Below are 22,421 nucleotides of genomic sequence, written 5' to 3'. Positions count from 1 at the left end.
AGCCATCCTTTTGTGGAAGAAACTCACCTAGTCAGTTGTACCACAATTAACTTGACTATCTCAAGTCATAGAGTGACTTGATTTGTACACAAATGTATGTTGCGATTTGTGTTTTGATTCAGAATACAAAGTCCATTGGGACCTATAATCTAAATCTATTCAAATCAAATTTCATCTGCCACTAAGTGATATAGGAACATAATTTTCACACATACCAATGGGTATGTTATGCTAGGTCTCTATGTGAAACCATGTGCTACAAGCTCTCACTATTTCACCACCTTATGGATTTGAAAATCCATAATGTTTCTATAGGGAACGAATTGTGAGAAGTCATTTCAGAGGTAATGACTCCTCGTTATCGAGTGAAAGTAATTCTGCTTAATGCCACCTTTAGTTGACCCAACATGAGTGTTTGAACACTCTGCCTAGGACTTGTGGTATGGATCCAGATAAGGTGCATGGCAATTTTGAGGAGTATGTCGACAATATGTAGTCTTTTGTATGATTGATTCGGTGGAACCAAATAAGCACGTGGAAATGTATACCCTTTAAACCCTATGTCATTTCCCATAATAATAGAGTTAGGGCGTTCCAATGACCCAGCGCCTGAATTTGTGCACAAGTTGTGCTAGGCTTTTGGATGTTAAACATCTATAGGCTTTGGATGGTAAATATCCATAGTGTCTATCAACTTGATATTGATATGCATGTACTGTCTTGGAGAATTCTCTCCCCCTAATAAAAAAATGCTTACAAGAAGTTGTATTCCCTTGTGGCCATACTTCTCCCTCTCTTATTTAGATTCAGGAGTTGATGGTTTTGTTAGGTACCTCCGCTCTTTCTGACACATTCAACGAGAAATCAGATTTGATGACAACTTTATGACAAGTAAATACATTTGACATATTATTTGCAATATGTTGCAAATATAAGATATTCTGAACTGGTGATTCAGATTCTTTGGTACGTGGATATGAGGATTGAATATCGATAATGATATTCTCTTTCTGATTCCTAGCATTCTATGTGTGGTAAGTATCTCCTCCTAATGCCTGGAATCTTCCTCAAAGATGTATTCAGCATACGAGCAATAAATGAATCCCTAAGTAGAGATCTAAGGTATTATTGAATGACGGATAATGATACCTCATGTAGACCTCCAATACCCATTGATGTATGCTGCGGTGGTGATATCGGTACGTGCAAAATGTTACCAATTCACAGATGGGAAATGTTTGGCTATAGGGCCAAATTTCCACGTACTAACTGCAATAGAGGGAGCCGTATGACTGTAGTTTGATAAATTTGGATTTATGATGCGGTGTGTAAGTCCGCATGCCACCAACTAGATGTTGGTAAATTGCAATTCTTTGTCGGGTCATCAAACAATAGATTTATTTCTCTCAACGAGACTCGGTTGAGCCATTATATGTATGAACATAAGATACTTAATGTTGTAGTCCTTAGAAATCAAACAATTTCCATATAAATGGATTAGATCCCACGTCTAGGATCGTTTGCTCTAAATTGAAGAATTTGAGCAATGAGTTTGACAAATTTGTGGTACCTTATGAGTGAGGCACACACTTAGGACAACATAGTAGATGCATAAACGTGCATTTATCTTTATGGCCCATAAAATGGCAAATGAAGTAACATGTGTGCTCTTGAATTTCTTCAAGAAATTTGGTGGCTTATATTGATGTTAAGACCAATAGAATTAATAATACTTTTCTCATCATCCTAAATGTAGAATGATCAAGGCAAATGTGCCTAATCTTGATGAGGTCAAGAGAGGAAATTATTTTGTACGCAACATATAATATGGGATTGATGTATGTAAAATACACCCCACATGCTATGAATATAATTTGCACAGTTATTTAGTTTTCATATATGTTGCACTAAGTTGAGTGAAGATTTTCATCATCGCTCCTTAGTATTGAGTCCCCATTTGGAAACCATGCAACTAAATACATGAAAACATCATAGGGTATTTGTAGAATCAGGACACATAGACATCCACAATTAATTGAATACCCATGGATAGAGCGTAATCTCTCATAATTGTGTTAGCGGTACAGTGGTCCACTAAACAAGATTCCTTTCCATCTAGTAGAATCCCAAATGATTCTATATAGAGCGAGGTAGAATAAAAAAATTGCACTCATATAGAATATGTATACCTTGTATAAGATACATGATATTATTTGATAATGGACAACATACTACATGTGATAGTACGACATTAAGCTAATACTATCTCCGATGGAAATATGGAGACTTTTGCAAGTGTTTGTGTCAGGTTCATAAACCTAGGGTCCCTCGCGGACCGGCTTCCTAAACAAGGGCTTGGCCTAAGCAGACAACGCGCAACTCATGGCTCGGCCCAAATATCTAAACAGTAGGCCAGAAGGGCGATCCAATCACCGACCAGAAGGTCTGGCCGAGGAGGAGCGACGCCCGTTTTCTGACTCCGACCCGCCTTTCTGACCGGAGGGCTCACTTCGGTCTCCAACCCACCTCCGAACAGCCTCTCCGACCGAAAGGCCTGGCCAAAATACTACTTACGACTCCGACCGATGTACACAAAAACCCTACTCACCGCTCTTCTTCGACTGACGCAATCAGAGCCGACTGGGACTAACCAACCGGGGACGCCCGCTCAGAAAGGATCAAGGAACGAACGGAGAAAGCAAGGCAAGGCGCACAAGTCAAACCATGATACTGGGGACTGTACCTTGTATACCTATAAAAATAGTACTCTGCAACCTCCCTGACACAAATAGTGTTGTAGGCGCCGACATTCTCCCTATAGTATTGTGGGCGCCATTAACTCCCATACGGTAAGGCTCCCCCACGTGCCTCTGGGCATCAATAGTGTGGTGGGCGCCGGTATTTATCGTACCGAGTGAACATGGTAAAACTCCTCACATGCCTCTGGGCATCAACAGTATAGCAGGTACCGACATCTACCATACCTGAACAAAATGATGGAACCTCCCATATGCATCCGACATCCAATAGTGTTGTGGCCACCTACCATCATCCTGTACCCGTTGACGTGGGCAACAAGGCTTAGAAGCATATGTACTCTCTCCCTCTCACTTGTAAGGCCATCCCCTTTATCTATAAAAGGGGATGCGCTCTCTCCCAACATTTAAGTCATTCTAGATTCATGAGATCTACCAAGTTCACTAGCACACAACCATAGAACCACCAGGTTTGAACCACAAGCACACGCTTGAACACTTAGCTCATAGCGAAGCTCTTGTCGCTCTCGGCCCTTCCGATCGGAGTCCGACCGAACCTCTTGTACCCCACATCTTTCTCCTTCTCGTTTGTAACCCCACTGCAAACTTCGAGCACCTAGGCTCAGGAATAAAGTCACCGACTGACTCAAACTAGATGTAGGGCACGTTGCCTGAACCAGTATAAACCCTGTATCATTGAGTGCTAGGCCACCTCCGATCACAATGCACGGCAAAACTATAAATATTTACTTGTTGGTCACTTTCTGCACCGATAGTTGGCACCGTCTGTGGGGAAGACGCTGTACGTTTAGCACTTTTTGGTCATCGGATGGCCCACTTTTCCACCACCTTCACCATGGCGGACTCAGGTGAAATGATTTGCTTTGGCTCACTGGAATTTCCCGCACTCCCACCTGTTGGGATGTGGGTTCCACCCGTCTTTGAGCCATCTTAGGCCTTCCTCTTTGGAATCCTAGACTTTGTCATCGACTGGCTCGGCGTACTACACCTTCGCGAGGAGGCACTTGTTCTAGCGCCCATCGGAGGGGCGCCCTCCATTAGCTCCGGGACGCACGTCATCGATGATGTGGCATCTGCACTTCATTCCGAGCAAACTCTCTGCTCAAACCCCGCTGTGAGTAATATGCATACTATAATTTACTCTCTATTTACCATCTCCCACCAATTATCTAGAGGGACCATATTGACTGCATTGCGGACACTGTACGATCGGTTCCCCTACAGCCTCGGGTCCCCCGCAGACGCGTGCGCTCGGGGGCTCCAAGGGATGCTGCCACCTTCCCCCCTCACATCCAAATTTGTGGGAATGGCGAGCTATGCTCCTACCACTTTCCACAAACTTCTAGATGACAAGGGTGAGAGCGATGGCTCCAGCATCGACAACGTAGCGCCTAGCCACCATCCATCCCAGGGGTGCGCTATGGTGGACATTCTGGGACAGCCACTGGTTGTTGCGGAGTCTGCACAAACTCACACCCCTCCGAACCCACGTGCGGGAGCCCTCGCATTTGTGCAAGGACACGCCGAGGAACTACGGCAGCAATGGTAGAACCAGCCGCCGCCTGCGCCAGCAAGCTCGGTGTAGCATGTTGCGCCCCATGCACATAACCTGGTAGGCGGTGCCTAGGGTCGCGTCCGTCAGGTCCAACATGACATCATGAACAAGGGGAATGATCTTCCACAGTTCGCTCGGGCTAGCCAGAACATCGCTGCCACAGCAATGCTTCTACCCGGCGTTCCTGAGCCCGTCGACCCCTTGGAGCGGGTGGTCTACCAGAATCTTCGGGTTCTAGTAGAAGCCATCGCTGTTCAACAGGCATAAAGCTCCGCATCATGACTCCGACACGTGCCCTCTCTCCCCATCGGGGGAGCGGGGACACGCTAGATGGATCGCTCCATCCACTCGCCACTATAGCCACCAGGTGCGGCTCGGGAGGTAGCAACTGCACCTTGGTCTGACCTAGCGCCTGCCCCACACCGACCATCGGTACATGAGTGGCCCGGTCCTCACCAGGACGCTCACAGCATCATTAGCAACTGGCATCGAGCCTAACATGATGATGACATCCATCGGGTGGTGGTGAGAGTAGGCGACATGGATCCCTATCGAACCATCAAGGGGAGCGGCGAAACACACCACAGGCATGGTCATTGGTCGGACGACCGGAGTCCTAGAGGGTCCGAGACCACGGGCCTTCGACCGGCGTATCCGGAGAGCGCCATTCCCACAGCGCTTCTGACCACCCACCAACATCACCAAGTACATCAGGGAGACAAACCCCGGTATTTGGCTCAAAGATTTCTGGCTTGCCTACCGAGCCAGAGGGGTGGATGATGACTATTTCATCATTCATTATCTCCCCATCTGCATGGGGGAATATGTTCGGGCATGACTTGAATTCTTCTCGTACGACAACATTCGTGACTAGGCGAACCTCAAGAGGGTCTTCGCCAGAAATTTCTAGGGGACGTATGTCTACCCTAGAAACTCCTGGGACCTCAAGAGTTGCCAACAGGAGCCCAGCGAGTCCCTATGGGATTACATCCGTAGGTTCTCCCAATGCTGCAACTCCCTCCCTGATGTCATCGATGTGGACGTCATCAGCGCATTCCTCTCTAAGATGACCTATGAGTCCCTGATCCACAAGCTTGGATGCCTGAAGCCCCATACCACCCACGACCTGCTCGACGTCGCCACTAACCACGCCTCCGATGATGAGGCGGTCGGAGCGGTCTTCAACGGGGGCTAGGACAAAGGCAAGGCCAAGCACATGGACCAAGACAAGGGCCTCTCCACACAGAGGGGCAAGAAGAACAAAAAGGATCGGCGCTGATCGGACAGCACCGTGTTGGTCACCATGGCTGATTGCATGGGTAAGCAGCCCCAATAGGGACTGCCTGACCACTTCAACAAGCTCATGGATAGTCCATGCACCAACCACACCTACCCCGTCAAGCACCTCTACAAGGACTGTGAGCTCCTCAAATGTTTCCTATGATAGGCTGGTGGGCCAAAAGAAGGAGACGACAAAGAGGCGACAGCCAAGAAAGGAATTATGGTCAAGGATGGAGACGGTTTCCCCGATGCTGGCGAATGCATCATGATCTTCGGTGGATCTGACGCCATTTGGTCCAAGCGCCAGCACAAGGTATGCTATAGGGAGGCTTGCGCCGCCAAGATGGTCGTCCCCTCCTTCCTTAGCTGGTTGAAATCTCTAATCACCTTCAATCAGAGGGACCATCGCTCCCACATCGCGAGACCGAGATGCTACCTGCTCGTCATTGAACCCATCATCCACAAGAAGCTCCTCACCAAGGTGCTGTTGGACGAAGGTAGCGGCCTCAACATCCTCTACGTCGACACCCTTGATGCCATGCGCATCCCCTGGTCGGAGCTCTGCCTAGTGGGCTCTCCCTTCCACGGGGTGATCCCGGAAGCGTAGGCATACCCGCTTGGGCAGATCGACCTGCCCGTCATGTTTGGCAACCGGGCCAACTTTCGCTCAGAGGTCCTCACCTTCGAAGTGGTGTATTTTCTAGGGTCCTACCACGCCATCTTGGGGCGACCATGCTACGCAAAATTCATGGCAATCCCCAACTACACCTACCTCAAGCTGAAGATACCGGGACCAAATGGCGTCATCACCATGAGCAGCGCCTTTTGCACGCCTTCACGTGCAACCGCGAGCACTACGAGCTCGCCACTACGATCGTCAACTCGTCCGAGCTCCCACGGCTTAGGGAATCATCGATCCTGGTAGTCCTAAACTGCAACAAATCAACCTCCTCGATGGCCTTCCATCCGCTTGAGGAAACCAAGGCGGTGGGAATCGACCCCACTGACCCAACCAAGATGGTTCGGATCGGAACCCAGCTCCTGGTCAAATAGGAATGCGAGCTCATCGACTTCCTACGCGATAATCATGATGTCTTCGCATGGCAGCCTTCTGACATGCTGGGCATACCGCTGGAGGTCGCCGAGCACACACTACGCCTCATCTCGGGCTCGAAGCCTACCAAGCAGCGCCTGCATCGCTTCAACGATGAGAGGCGCAGGGCCATAGGCAAAGAGATCGCCAAACTCCTAGCAGCCGGATTCATCAGAGAGGTATTTCACTTCGACTGGCTTGCCAATCTTGTTCTTGTTAAAAAGAAGACTGGGAAGTGGAGAATGTGCGTTGATTATACTGGCCTCAATAAAGCATGCCCAAAGGTTCACTTTCCTCTGCCACACATAGACCAGATAGTCGACTCCACCTCGGGTTGCGAGATCCTCTCCTTTCTGGATGCCTACTCGGGCTATCACCAGATCGCTATGAAAGAGTCTGATTAGCTCGCAACCTCGTTCATCACCCCATATGGTTTGTACTGCTACATAACCTTATCATTTGGCTTGAAGAACGCTGGCGCCACCTACCAAAGGTGCATGAAGCAATGCTTTACCGACCAAATCAACCCGCTCAATCAGCCTAATCAAGCCGAGTGGCCAAGACCAACGATCGCTGTCTATGTTGAGGACATAGTGGTCAAAACAACTCAAGCTTGCGACCTAATCACAAACTTGGCCGCAACATTCACGAACCTCCGAAGGTTCAACATTAGGTTGAATCCTGAAAAATGTGTTTTCGAGGTTCCAAAGGGGAAGCTGCTAGCATACATTGTGTCCGAGCGTGGCATCGAGGCCAACCCCGAAAAAATCATGGCCATCTCCAACATGGGTCCCATACGCAACATCAAGGGCGTGCAAAGGCTCACCGGCTGTCTGGCTACCCTAAGTTGGTACATCTCTTGGCTCAGCGAACGGGGGATGCCACTCTACAAGCTCCTAAAAAAGATGGATACTTTTGTCTGGACTGAGGAAGCTCAGTAGGCCCTAGAGAGCCTCAAAGTGTCCCTGACATCAGTCCCGATCCTCGTCGCTCCCGAACAGGGAGAACCCCTTCTCCTCTACATCATGGCCAGCAACCATATGGTAAGCGCTGCGCTAGTCATCGAAAGGGAGGAACCGGGACATCAACTTAAGGTTCAGCGGCCCATATATTTCATCGCTGAAGTACTTACCGACCTCAAGGTTCAGTACCCCCAGGTGCATAAACTCCTATACGCCGTGCTGATGGCGACCCAGGAGCTCTTGCACTACTTTACTGACCACGAAGTCACGATCGTCACTTCATACCCACTCGGGGACATCATCCGCAACTGCGACGCCGTGGGACAGATCTCTAAGTGGGCACTCGAACTCATGGGCCACGACATGAGGTACATCCCCCATACCACCATTAAATCTCAAGCTCTCATGGATTTTGTCGCCGAATGGACAGAGGTGCAGCTACCGATCCCGGACGTCACCCACGAGTACTGGACAATATATTTCGACGGGTCTGTAATGGCGCCTAGCTCGGGGGCTAGAGTGGTTCTGATCTCCCTGGACGGGAGTAGGCTCTGCTATGCCATTCACCTCCACTTTTTAGCCTCAAACAACGCCATGGAGTACGAGGCCCTCATCAACGGGCTACGCATCGCCATCGAGGTTGGTGCTACGCGACTCTACGTTCACGGTGACTCGGAGCTAGTCGTGAAGGAGTCCTCCTACAAAAGCCCCCTCATGATAGTATACTGCCAAGAGGTGTGTAAGCTCGAGGACAAATTCCAAGGGATCGAGCTGCATCATGTCCCCCAAAGGACAATGATGTCGCCAATTTTCTTACAAAGTTAGCCGCTAGGCGGGATCCATCCCCAAGCGGGGTCTTCATCAATGATGTCCACGAGCCGTCCGCCCACATCCTAGAAGGTCCAGTCCAGACACACCCCGAAGCCTAGCCGGCGCGTAGGGGCTCTGACCTAGACACCAAGCTAGTGCTCGGGGGCTTCAATCCCAATACCTCCATGATGACATCACCCGCCAACGTTGTCGTATTGGCACTTGATCAAACTGACTAGCGAGCGCCGCTACTCGCATACTTCCTCGAGGAGGTTCTCCAACCCAAAATGACTTAAGCCTGATGGATTGCTCAATGCACCAAGACCTTCATTGCGCTCGGTGATGAGCTCTACAAACAGAGTCCATTAGGGGTGCTCATGAAGTGCATCCCCACCAAACAGGGAAAGCGGCTCCTCCTCGAGGTCCATGTCAGGATTTGTAGACACCATGCGACCCTAAGGTCACTGGTCGGGAAAGCCTTTCACCAAGGTTTTTACTGGCCCACCGGGCTACGAGATGCAGAGGAGGTCGTCTACAGGTGTGAAGGATGCCAGTTCTATGCTCGGCAAACCCATTTGCTAGCATAGGAGCTCCAAACCATCCCCATCACTTGGCCATTTGTGGTCTGGGGCCTCAACATGGTGGGACCCCTCAAAAAGGGCCCAAGCGGCTTCACTCACCTACTCATAGCAGTTGACAAGTTCACCAAGTGGATAGAGGCCAAGCCCATCACCAACATCCGCTCGTAAGAGGCAGTCAAATTCTTCCTCGACATCATCCACCAGCTTGGCGTTCCTTATTGTATCATCACTGACCACGAGACTAACTTCACTGAAAAGAAGTTCCTAGACTTCAGTGATGGATACAGCATCAGGATCGACTGGGCCTCGGTTGGACATCCACGAACTAACGGTCAGGTCGAGCATGCCAATGGCATGGTCCTCCAAGGACTTAAGTCATGCATCTTCGACCGACTCAACAAGTACGCCGGATGATGGGTTGTAGAGGTCCCAGCGATCCTCTAGAGCCTAAGAACGACCCCAAACTAATCCACAGGGTTCACACCCTTCTTCCTAGCCTACGGAGCTGAGGCAGTACTACCCTCCAACCTCGTCCACGGCACCCCAAGAGTGAAGGCTTTTGACTGCGACCGAGCCATGGAGGCTTAGCAAGACATAGTCGACCTGCTCAAAGAGGCCCATGAGACGACCATCATCCGTTCCACTCGCTACCAACAAATCCTATGTAGGTACCATGAAAGGAAGATCAGGGGGAGGATACTCGAAGTCAGCGATCTCGTACTCCGGAGGACAAAATCAACGAAGAAAAAACACAAACTCTCTCCACCATGGGAAGAGCCCTATATGGTGATCGAAGTAATTCAACCGGGCACCTACCGACTGGAGGACAACAACGGCAACATTCTCACCAACACTTGAAATATTGAACAACAACATCATTTTCCCCTAAATTTGGTCTTACTGCTTTTTAGTCAACACTTGCCCCTGTAAAGCACCCCAGCCTGAACACTTTTAGCCCAGGTCACTCAGGGGTTCCATGAGGGTATAATACTAAATACTACCTCTCTTTTCTACTCTCTTTTACTGTCACGTGGTAAACAACTTTGTCCCCGAATGGAAGCACATTCCATTCCTTTGATTGCCCTACATGACTCTGTTCTTACTCCCAACCGGATGCACCCCGCCATGACCTACGGTTACAAACAGCCGAGCCTCATGGGTCATGCCTAGGCTCTCAACAACTGTAGCCTAACTAATGGGCAGGTGTGAAAAAGAAAAGGATAAAAACAAAAGTTATGCCAGGATAAAAAACAAGGAACAAATAGTGTGGTTCCATCACAAGAACAGAACTGATGGATTCATTGATACAAAAACTATTAACACGGGGGCTCACCCACAACTATTACATTTTTCTAACTACTTCTAATCCAAATACTACTGTGGCCCCTCAATGACATTACCTGATGCTAAAGGAGAAGCTATGGCACACGCCACCAGACGTAACCACCGCTCAGTTCTGTTCCCTCAACTTCGGCGAGCACAATAGGTACCTCAAGGGACCCACCTGGTCCCATTCCCTTGACACAGGCGAGCGCAACGGGTACCTCAAGAGCGTCACACCCATAGATGCTTAGTAGAGGAACATGGAGCTCCTGACCTTCTCATGCAGTCGAGGTAGCTCCTGGGTAGGGACGTCGCTACCAAGGTATGGCCATCATGGCTGGAAGAGATCTCATCAAACTTTATGAACTGGCCAACCTAAGCAGCTGTAGGCGTGGAACCCTCCACTGGCACGATCCTGAGCAACTTTCCCTCCGACAAGGCTCGCCCGGTGAAGATCCACCAGAGAAAGTCCGCACACGGCTCCATCTCGAAGAAGGCCTCACAGATGAATCCAGCACCACCCTAGGCAGCCTCTAGCTCGACATTGTGCTCTAGATTCACTAAAGGATCTATAAGTCCTCCCCCTCACTCACCCCCCTCTTACTTAGGAACCACCATGGCATACAAGCACTCTTGGTGAGGAGGAAGAAGGAGGAGAGACAATAGTTGGAGAATAGGCAAAGGACTACGACAGAGAGCCCTCTCCCTCCCCCTATTTAAGGAAAAACGCGATAGCCAAAGAGGGGCAAAAGATCAGAGCAAAAAACTCTCTCCCTTCCCCCATTTAATGCAGATGGGAAATGATGGGACACACCCTGACCGATGGGACGCACATTGACTGATGGAACGACGCCTGGTCAGATAGAATGCCACCTGGTGAGACGAGACATGGCCTAGGTATGGCCCACCACTATCACATGACCAGGCACGAAAACCGAAGCATCACCACATGCAGGTAGCTCTCCGCATCCCCAGGTGGGACTTGGAAAAACCCAAAATGGGATCTCCGTCGGGAGAGACCATCAGGCTTCCTAAGTCGATCGAACGGCTCAGAAAAACACACCAAGAGATAGGTAGGGAGTGAAGGGACGCCCCATATAGGCCATGCTGAATCCATCATGAACGACGAGCAAGGGTCCCGGTCAGACATTTCTAACTAAAGCTCTTCAAACCCCATCACTCAAGTCATCAAGGTAACACTACCAACCCCCTCTATTTCTTTATAATCATTTCATACATCCATACGCGCATTCATTCCATATGCCCATGCTCCCCAGACTATTCGGGCCTTGAACCACCTGGGGGCTTAGGAACTAAGCATCGCACATGCGGTGAAATGCATCACAACGCTCCGTGTTGCGTCATAAAGCGGCAGTTGCCTCGTTTGATGACCGACCAAGGTTTAAAGGCTAGCCCACAAAGGGCTCAAGGCCACCCCATGTCAAACAGAGCTAAGGGAGAAAAACATAGATGAGCCCCGTGCGGCCCTTGCCCAGTCTGGTAGACAGGGTCATCTCAACCTTCTCGTTCGATCCTATGCCTCTGCTAAGCCCATAGAATCTCCATCGAGGGGAGGCCATTAGGACACCCAGGTCGGTCTCCGGAATGACCCAGGCATCTGCTGGGTTGTAGGTAATGGAGCAGTGGAATGTGACAAGAGGGCTATGCCGACCCCGTCACAAACGATGGACCTAGATTCCACTCGATCATACCCATTAGCGAACTCATCGAGCTCGTCACTCGAGCCTGAGCTATTGGGACAAGGGACAAAACTTAGCCCCTTCGATTGTGAGAAACCAAGGACGGAGTAATGCACACAACTCAAACCGACCCCTACCAAAAGCCCAATGGGGCTTAGGTGCTCAAGACATCAAACACCTGGGTCTGCGACCCCGAACTCACCCCATCCAGCTATGCTTCGACTACACACCAAACGCCTAGGTCTGCGACCCCGAACTCACCCCATCTGGCTATGCTTTGACTGCACACCAAACGCCTGGGTCTACGACCCCGAACTCACCCCATTCGGCTATGCTTCGACTGCACACCAAACGCCTAGGTCTATGACCCCGAACTTGCCCCATCCGGCTATGCTTTGACTGCACACCAAATGCCTAGGTCTACAACCCCAAACTCGCCCCATCCGGCTACGCTTCTACTGCACACCAAATGCCTGGGTATGCGACTCCGAACTCACCCCATCAGGATCCACGAGCCCCGGCTCGCCCAATCCCTAAAACTAACTAACTAACTATCTCGGCTATGCAGGCTGCACCGAGGCCCGGATCCATGACTCTGACTCGCCTGATCCCATGGCGCGCACTGACACCAGGACCCGCGAGCTCCGTCTCATCCGATCCCTAAGATTAACTGCCTCGCTTGATCCCACGGCGCGCACCGACGCTAGGATCTACGAGCTCCGTCTCACCCAATCCCTAAAAACTAACCGTCTTAGCTGCGCAACGACGCCTTAGTTAACGACTCCGTCTTAACTGAAAAACACGCACACACGCTCTCTGACAAAACACCCCCTAGATGATTCTGTCCGAATCGCCCGGGGGCTTGGGGGCTACACCCGCGGGTGCTCTCGCATGCACCCGCTGATGAAACAAAAACCTCCCCCGCTGGCAACATGAAAAAAACTTCCTAGACAATTCTGCCCGAATCACCCGGGGGCTCAGGGGCTACACCCGCGGGTGTGCTCGCGCGCACCCGCCGTCAAGACAAAAATCCCCTAGACGATTTTGCCTGAATCGCCCAGAGGATCAGGGGCTCCTGTCGGGTTCATAAACCCAGGGTCCCTTACGGACCGGCTTCCTAAACAAGGGCTCAGCCCAAGTAGACAGCGCGCAACTCATGGGCCAACCCAAATATCTAAATAGCAGGCCAGAAGGGCGATCCAATCACCGATCGAAAGTTCTGGTCGAGGAGCGACACCCATTTTCTGACTTCGGCCCACCTCTCCGACCAGAGGGCTCACTTTGGTCTCTAGCCCACCTCCGGATGGCCTCTTCGACCGGAAGGTCTGGCCAAAACACTACTTACGACTCCGACCCCACATCTCCGACCGGGGTACAAAAAAACCCTGCTTACTGCTCTTCTCCGACTAGCATAATCAGAGCCGACTAGGACCAACCGACCAGGGACGCCCACTCGAAAAGGACCAGGGAACGAATAGAGAAAGCAAGGCAAGGCGCATAAGTCAAACGTACGATATCGGGGACTGTAACATGTACACCTGCAGAAACAGTACTCTGCAACCTCCCTAACACGAACAGTGTTGTAGGCGCCGACATTTTCCCTATAGTATTGTGGGTGCCATTAACTCCCATACGGTAAGGCTCCCCCATGTGCCTCTGGACATCAACAGTGTTGTGGGTGCCGGTATTTACCATACCGAGTGAACCTAGTAAAACTCCTCACATGCCTCTGGGCATCAACAGTATAGCAAGTACCGACATCTGACATACCCGAACAAAACGACGGAACCTCCCACATGCATCCGACATCCAACTGTGTTGTGGGCGCCTACCATCATCCTGTACCCGCCGGCGTGGGCAACAAGGCTTAGAAGCATACGTACTCTCTCCCTCTCACTTGTAAGGTCATCCCCTTCATCTATAAAAGGGGATGCACTCTCTCCCAACATTCAAGTCATTCTAGATTCATGAGATCGACCAAGTTCACTAGCACACAACCACACAACCGCCAGGTTTGAACCACAAGCACATGTTTGAACACTTAGCTCATAGCGGAGCTCTTGTCGCTCTCAGCCCTTCCGACCGGTAGTCCGACCGGACCTTTTATACCCCCCATCTTTCTCCTTCTCGTTTGGCAAACTTCGAGCACCTAGGCTCAGGAATAAAGTCACCGACCGACTCAAACTGGACGTAGGGCACGTTGCCTAAACCAGTATGAACCCTGTGTCATTGAGTGCTAGGCCACCTCCGATCACAACGTACGATAAAATTATAAATATTTACTTATTGGTCACTTTCTACACCGACAGTTTATTTGTTGAAGTAAACTTCAAACTATTCCAAAGAACTCGCTTGCCTCTAATGAGTTGGAGGTATAGTTGAGCCAAATATTTGATCTGGCATTTCTGTGTACATAGACTGTGCAATCACACTTTTTGTGAAAAAATGCGAGATTTGTCACACTTTATCACTTTTCTAGAGGAAAAACGACAATTGCGTTTATGAGAATCCATTATGTTATAATTGCCATGGACTAGAGATCCTTGATAAACAAATGAGTAAACATTCATTTATGTTTTTGGGCAATGTTACATCCTTTGTTGAAATCCCAATGAGGGACTTGCAAAAGGTAGAAGGGATCTCACTCTTTTGAATACACAGATTTGTAGAAATCCAAGTGTTGGAGTTGCATCAAAAATGCAAAAACACAAGTGTGGCAATATCTAGAATGGACTGAGCATTTTGTTGGGGGTTGAGCAAAAATAGCAGTGATGCCATATGCCCTCAACGATATCGTTGATATCTTAACGCTCATATTAGGGAAATAAATTCCATCCAATGCGAGTATGGAAATAAACTAAATTGAAAATATTAGCCAAGTCCTACATGAGTCATCATGTATGAATTTACTTAGATAGTAAGCTGTATAGCAATAATGGCAAAATTTTGGGTTCAAGGTGATACTTGATTATAGACTAGCCATTCTATAAAGACAGGCGACAAAGTCGCTCTTAATGTTTTGGAATCCATTCCTGTGGGAATAGATGATGTAAAATCTTTGCCAAAACATAGACTCCGTATATGATAAACATGATCCCCCAAAATAATGCACTATATATTACTATTTATTTAAGCAAAAAGTTACTTAAATAACTTCATATTCAAGATGAGTCTTGAATTGGCATATGCAAAATATTGTGAAGTCAAGATGAATCTCGAGTCACATATAGTGTTTACCTCATATTGGATAGGTGATAGAAAATCACTACTATTACTGTGAACGGTAATCATTGCCAAGATATAGTCTCAATAATGATATATTAGCAAATTAAACCCATTGAAGGTGCAAAATAAATCGGTGACCTCATAGTAAAGGAGCATAATATGCAAATATGTGCGGTAGATGTCGTCCCATTACCTTGTGTTTATGCTAATAGTATGGGTTGATCACACTTTGAAGGTAGTCATATGTTAGGAACATGACATAGACCTTATTGGGTGATTCAACTCAGAGGTAGTCACTATGTTTATAGAAACACGGTGTAACCTCAAATTATGAGACTATTGTTTTGAAAGTAAACACCCAAACGGTATAAACTTTATGCAATTCATATTTAGATTGGATAAGCACATGCGGATAGTCATTATGTGATGGACATAGTGTAGATCCTACAGTAGTATTGGGATACTAGCTTGTGTTGACCAATAAAAAATATGAATTATGGCAATCAACTATAGGTGTATAGACCCTTTTGAAGTTTACATTCAAAATTGGGTATGCACGTTGAGGATCAAATCCCACAGTGTGGTACCAACTTGTGTATGGCCAATTTTGAAAAATGAATAAAAAGTAGTCACCGTGAAGGTGAAGGTCATTTGTTCTTAAACTTGATATTGGGTACGCACGCTGAGGATAATCACTATGTATAATACAGTGTAGATCTTGCAGTAGTACTATGGACTACCTTGTGTATTGCCAATATGCAAAATTTCATAACATTATACACAAATGATGAGGTAATCACCTAAAATATTTACATGAAAATGAATTAAGCACTTGAAGCTTAGATATAAGCTAATGGGCTTAATTAAAAATGCAAAAAAATAAATTGCATAGAAAAATAGAGTGGATTATATTGTTATTGAGAATGTCATGTGACAACACTTTGAACCATATATTCAACACATCGGTTACATGTTATTGAAAATGGCCATGGGCAAACACTTTGAACACTACCCTAAATTTCCAGCAAATATAGGAACTAGAATGCATAAATTTACTATAGTAAACTCATCTGCAACCGTAAATATTATGATGCAATTCTAGACGCAGGCAGGCGTGAAGCCGGCCGCTGCCGCCGGCCGCAGGCCGAGATTGCGAGCGCGGGGGCCGCCACCGTCGGGCCAAGGGCCGGATGCGCGTGCCCAGCCGCAGGCAGGCGCGAGGCCGGTCGCTGCTGCTGGTCGAGGTTGCGAGCTCGGGGCCGCTAGCCGACGCGAATGCGTGAAGCACTGACCATGCGTGCAGTAACAGTTGACAGGCGCGGAGCGCCGATCGGACGCACAGGCGCTGGCGATCATGCTCGATCCCATGGCGTTGGTGGACGGGTTCTGGACGGACCATAGTGACCATAGCCGAGGAGAACACCGATGTCTTATTGGACTTTGTTGGCCTTTGTTCTTCCTCTCGAACTCTCGACGGAGAGGCTTCTTGGCGAACTCAGCGATTGTCTCAGCGCCGGCCACCGTGCGACGTTGTTACCGGTGGCCTCTGCTTCTGTCCTTTCAAGAGAACGTAGAGAAAGTGATGCGTGCTGATAACGTGTTTAGCGTAGAGTGCCTTTGATGTAAAGCAAGAGACTCAATAGACAAAATGAGAGTGGAAACTCTATTATTCATATATATATATATATATATATATATATATATATATATATATATATATATATATAGACACACACACACATGAAGGGACAACTTATAAAAGGGTGCCTTCTCATAGAACGGTTGATCACTAATAAATGAATCATAGCAGCGTGAATCAGTCAATTCCAGTCGTTATCCAACCTTGCGAGTTGCGACGGACGTGCCAGTGGAGTAGTACTGTGGTAGTGCACTTTCCTTCTGCTGCAGCCCTGCTTCTGGAAACACAGTGCTACGGCTCCGCTAGCCTGAGTAGTAGTGGCCGTCAATCTCGGCACTCGTCGGCCGCCAAACCGGACTCGATTTCAACCAGCAATCATGTGGCCGCCCTGCCACGCCACTCTCAAGCATAGGCAAGCAACCGGTGACCCAAGTGAAAAGATTGGGGGCGTGTGATTGGCGAGGGCACGCACACGAACATATAATTAATTAATTTAATTATTAATTATGGATCCATGATCCGGCGATCACGATCGCACAGGACGACGGGGTGGGTAGGTGTACGGGCGGCCAAACTTGTCCTTGACGTTCCTATCGTTCCCCCCGCTTTTGCACGCCCCGGTGGCAAGGTGGGATGTCGCTCCGCCGTTGCTCTTGCCCGGCCTGCCCAGAACCTGCTGCATTATCTGAATTTCTGATCCATGAATGAGCGTTTTAGGCACCGATTGGAGTTCAGAGCTGTCAGCCCAACTTTGTTTCGAAGTGTTCCCTGACGAGAGCCTATTCGCTGTATCATCATCCCTAGTTCCCTACGAAGGCGAAGCACAGTTAAGGCACACAGGGGAAGAGAACACGCGAGGTCCCTTTCTGCGCGTCGGGATCGCGCATCGCGGCCGGACGGACAATCAGCGGGTCGGGAGGCCTGCCGCTGACCGATGAAACTTCCACGGCCGCGCCGCGACATACTCCTATGATATGTGTGAGCCCTGGATGACGACGAACTCGCAGGTCGCCACAGGGCGATCGAACCGAGCACGAGACGCGCCGCTGATGACTCGGGTCGCCGTCACCCGCATGCGCCAAGGAGATGCCGACGACGACGCCTGTCCGGCTGAACCGGCAACAGATTTTTATCTACCCGTGTGTGTTTTTTACACTGCGCAGTGTGCGCGCGCGTCGAGTGTGGACGGACGGGCGGGCGGATAGTTGGGGCAGGTGCGTGGTGGCCGCGACGGTGGCGTCATGGGGGCGTTGGTTAGACGTACTACGTGAGGTTGGCTCAACGGCGAGGTGTTTGGATGCTTCTTGTGGTGCGCGTGCTTGGATGCTTGCGGATTCTTCTTTGACAATGTGAGAAAACTAGGCCAAGGCGGCACCGGTCAGTTCCGCTTTTAGTGGTATGTAAGTATCAATCCATGGTCGCATTGAAAATTCAGAAAGGTTATGTGTTATCCCCCTCGCCTTGGCCGTGGAATGTGATCCTTTTCTTTCTAGTTTCAAAGCATTTTCTTGCTGCGTATGTCATGGTTGCAAGATTTTCCACCGATAAAGGCTGGAAGTCTCATGTGCGATTACAGCTCGAAGGATCACACAGAATATATTCACAAAAAGTGCCTGTTGCCATTGCTCAAAGAATGAAACAATCTCGCCAGCTCCCCATGCATGCAAAGGATTTCTTGTGTGGATGGGATGGATGCTGGTATTTTCTCTCTCTCTCAGGCTCTCAGCCTTGTTATCCTGCGCTTGTGTGATTGTAAACATCTCGATTTCCACCTTTAATAACTACGGAGTACTACTCATATCAAGAGATAAATAAAAGGAGTTAAAAAAGGGGGATCGGAGGCGATTAAGGCCCTCGATCACCTCACTCATCGTGGCTCCATCATGGAGATGGACACTTCATTGACGGACTGCGTCTTGGTGGTCTCCGTCTTCATGGCCAGCGAGAAATCGGACACGGACGCCTTCTTGCTGGGCCTGGCGAACAGCGGCGGCTGCGCGGGCGCCGGCATCTGCGTCTGGTCGCTGATGAGCATGAGCACCACGTTGGACATGGTGGGCCGGAGGTCCGGGTCCTCCTGCACGCACAGCAGCCCGACGTGGAAGCACCGCCACGCCTCGTCCCTCGAGTACGACCCCGCCAGCGACGCGTCCATGAAATCCGCCGCCCTGTCCTCGCTCCACAGCTTCCAGGCGTCTTGGATCAGGGTGTGCTGGTGCTCCTGGAGGTACATGGAGCCGTTCCGCTGCCCGCTGAGGATCTCAAGCACCAGGACCCCGAAGCTGAAAACGTCTGATTTCACCGAGAAAACGCCCTCCATCGCGTATTCCGGAGCCATGTACCCGCTGCATTTTTTGTTTTGTTGGGAGCTTCAGGTCAGCACATAAGTACTACTTACTCGGCGAGTTATGTAAGGTAATGTAAATGTGTGGCATTGCACTGCACTTACTAGGTGCCAACCACGTGGCCCGTGTTAACCTCGTTGCCCTCCTCCTCGAAGATCTTGGCCATGCCGAAGTCAGAGATCTTAGGGTTCATCTTGTTGTCCAGGAGCACGTTGCTGGCCTTGAGGTCCCTGTGGATGACCTTGAGGCACGAGTCCTCGTGCAGGTACAGCATGCCGCGGGCGATCCCCAGGATGATGCTCTGCCTCGTCTTCCAGTCCAATTGCCCACTCTTCCTCGTATCTGAGATTAGCATTACACAACAAAGCTTCATCAAATTAGCTCACCAAAAATCGCTTCACAGTTCGGCTTCAGAATTCTTAATTATATGTATAGGCCAACTAAAACCTCTTATTAGATCGATCAATCACCAACCATTTATAACTCTGACCAAGGTTACACGCGTGACGCACATGATGCTACACGATTTTTCATGCTACTACTTGGTTTCCCATTGACCTATTTCGCATCGATCTAGTAGCTTGATACGACCTAATTGACTCAGAATCAGTAAACTATATGCAGAGCTCAGAGCCCATGAGCTAAAAATCTGGATGTAGCCATGTGCATCTCCTACGGACACGCGTATCAGATATTCAGATTCAAACCAAGCATCAACCAAATCTGACAGTCTGTACATTCGTTCTGCAATACCGATCGTGGAGCTAATCTCAGCCATGTTCGTTCGTGCTCCACGACTCCAGACGCATAATCTGACACGAGAAAAGAAATTCATATCCCAGTCCCAGCAGAGTGATGACTGATGACTAACCGAAGAGGAAGGAGTCGAGGCTTCGGTTGGGGAGGTACTCGTAGACGAGCATCTTCTCGTCCCTCTCGACGCAGCAGCCCAGCAGGCGGACCAGGTTCCGGTGCTGCAGCTTGGCGATCAGCTCCACCTCGTTCCGGAACTCCGCAGCGCCCTGCCGGGACCTCGCCGACAGCCGCTTCACCGCGATCTCCGCACCGCCGCCCATCACACCCTATCCAATCCAAGAAACGACTTAAACTTATTCAGTCGATCGATCGACGTGATTAATCCCATCATCCAAAGAACAGTTTTACTGCAGACAGACTAGAAATTGACAGCATGTGCTGCCATTTAGTTTAGTTACCCTATAGACGGGCCCGAAACCGCCTTCGCCGAGCTTGTTCTCCTTGGAGAAGCTGTTGGTGGCCTCATGGATGGAGGACAGGTCCATGAGCGGCAGGTCTGAGTTGGACAGCGGCCTCAGGCTCTCTATCTGAGCTCTCCTGACAGCTGCAAGGACCATGTCATGAGACGCTCTCGTCATTACTAGGATAATTCTAGCATGACAGCAACCGGTACAGCTGTAGGTGCATGCGATGCGAGTGGCAAACTGGCAATGCAACAATCGCGTCATGTTGGACAAACTGAAAGATAGCTCACCGTTGCGCTTCCTCCATCTCCAGCAGTAGACGCAGTAGAAGAGAGTGCAGACGATGACCACCGCCAGAATCGACACCATGATGGTCATCCCATTGGAGCCGGAATGCCCTGGAGCAGCAGCAAGAACACCCTCAACAACTCAATCACCCCAATTCCGGACAACACTGTCGCATCGATCGGCAGCAGGGAAGAACTCTGAGATGTACGTGTACCTGAATCGCTTGCGCTTGCAGGTGCTATGTCCATCAGCCGGCGATGTCGGAGGCGGTTCAGCGGCCCAGCCATATGTTCCTCCATCGATCTTGGAGCTCTGCGAGGGAGAATTAATGGCAGCGCTCAGCTCTGCGTATATGGGGATATCTAGCTCTGGCCTCTGAGGTCGTTGGAGAAGTGCTGTAGCTAGACTTTTGGGATTTGTTAGTGCTAGTGTTGTGGTGGCTCTCAAGCAGAATTATGTATCGAGGCATATATGTAGCTCTGTGTAGGTTGTTGAGAGGAAGGCAGGGATGGGGACGGAGGGGGAGGGGTGCCTCGCCCCTGATGGCTCCTGGATGAGCTGGTTTTTAAATTTCAGAAAAGGTTCCTGCCAATATTTCATGTTTGCGGGGGTTGACCATTACAAGCAGGACCATAAAAACGTCTGAAAACCACCCCTTTTCTTATGGATGTGGGGGGACTTCTCTTTTGTTTTGTGACACGGGACGGCAGTGGACAACTGCATAGTGGTTCCTGGATACGTCTCTTTTGTTCTTGGCTTTTGTTCCTTTACACAACACTTGCTTTTCTACCCGGTTTCTTCCCACACATTTCTGATCCGGCTGCATAATCTAATGACGCAGTTGGGGTGTGATGTGAACAACTATCATTGTTAAAACACATGTACTTGTTAGCAATTTCGTGCGGGCTGGAGGTGTTATTATATGCAATTAAGGAGCAACGCAACCCAGCTGCATTATTTTTTCCCCGGCCATGTTGAGACGTGCGTGCCTGTGTGAACTCCTTGGCGCTGGAACGTGAGGTCTGTGCATCGAGTAAAGGAATGGGAGTGTGTTTGTTCCTTTTGACGAAACATGATGCTACAGCTAGCGCGGCATATGATGGTGTTGTTGGCTGGTCAGTTCGGTGTGTACGTGATGAACAGGGTCCCCGGGGCCATCTTCTTGAAAGTTGAAAGCCACCGCTTCGGTACAGAGTACAGGGCTTGGAGCCTTGCGTCAAACGCCTTGGCATTTTGTATGCGTGGGGTGGGTTCCGACTGCTGGTGGCTGTGGTGGTGCGCGTCAGCAGCCGTGAGCGTTGTTTAGCTACTGCCGGTGGTGGGCTCGGCCGGAGCTGTTTGACTGTTGGACTTGGAGGACTCGTACAAAACGGGAGTGCTCCGTCTCCGTGCAAGGAGAAACTGTTATCGCCCCGGTCTCGTCGCCACTGACACATGGGCCCGAGCGTAGCATATGCAGCCGGTGGGGCCCAGGCGTCAGTGGGTATATAGCGATTCTCAGTACGTTGCACGGCGGCCGAGAAAGGAATTAGAAAACTACTAGTACTAGGGAGCGCTACTAGCACGTCGCTGATCATGGGCTTTGATTATTTATTAACGGCTTGCGTTTGGATGAACGTTTT

The 22,421-nt window shown here is 49.5% G+C and overlaps 1 protein-coding gene across 1 annotated transcript; it reads right to left on the bottom strand.

The window, feature by feature from the left end:
• Positions 1 to 18,519: 18,519 nt before the first annotated feature.
• On the bottom strand, positions 18,520 to 21,338 carry LOC136464304 (cysteine-rich receptor-like protein kinase 10). Its single transcript, XM_066463269.1, has 6 exons — positions 21,014 to 21,338; positions 20,802 to 20,909; positions 20,506 to 20,651; positions 20,163 to 20,373; positions 19,396 to 19,633; positions 18,520 to 19,291 (listed from the first exon to the last, which is right to left on the bottom strand). Exons 1-6 carry the CDS (start codon positions 21,096 to 21,098, stop codon positions 18,814 to 18,816), a joined length of 1,266 nt encoding a protein of 421 aa, XP_066319366.1. The 5' UTR covers positions 21,099 to 21,338; the 3' UTR covers positions 18,520 to 18,813.
• Between the last annotated feature and the right edge of the window lie 1,083 nt (positions 21,339 to 22,421).

The sequence above is a fragment of the Miscanthus floridulus genome, chromosome 7, assembly GCF_019320115.1.
Source record: "Miscanthus floridulus cultivar M001 chromosome 7, ASM1932011v1, whole genome shotgun sequence".
In the NCBI taxonomy this organism is placed as follows: domain Eukaryota; kingdom Viridiplantae; phylum Streptophyta; class Magnoliopsida; order Poales; family Poaceae; genus Miscanthus; species Miscanthus floridulus.
The sequence above is the reverse complement of the archived record's forward strand: the minus strand, read 5'-3'. Positions and strand labels throughout refer to the sequence as shown.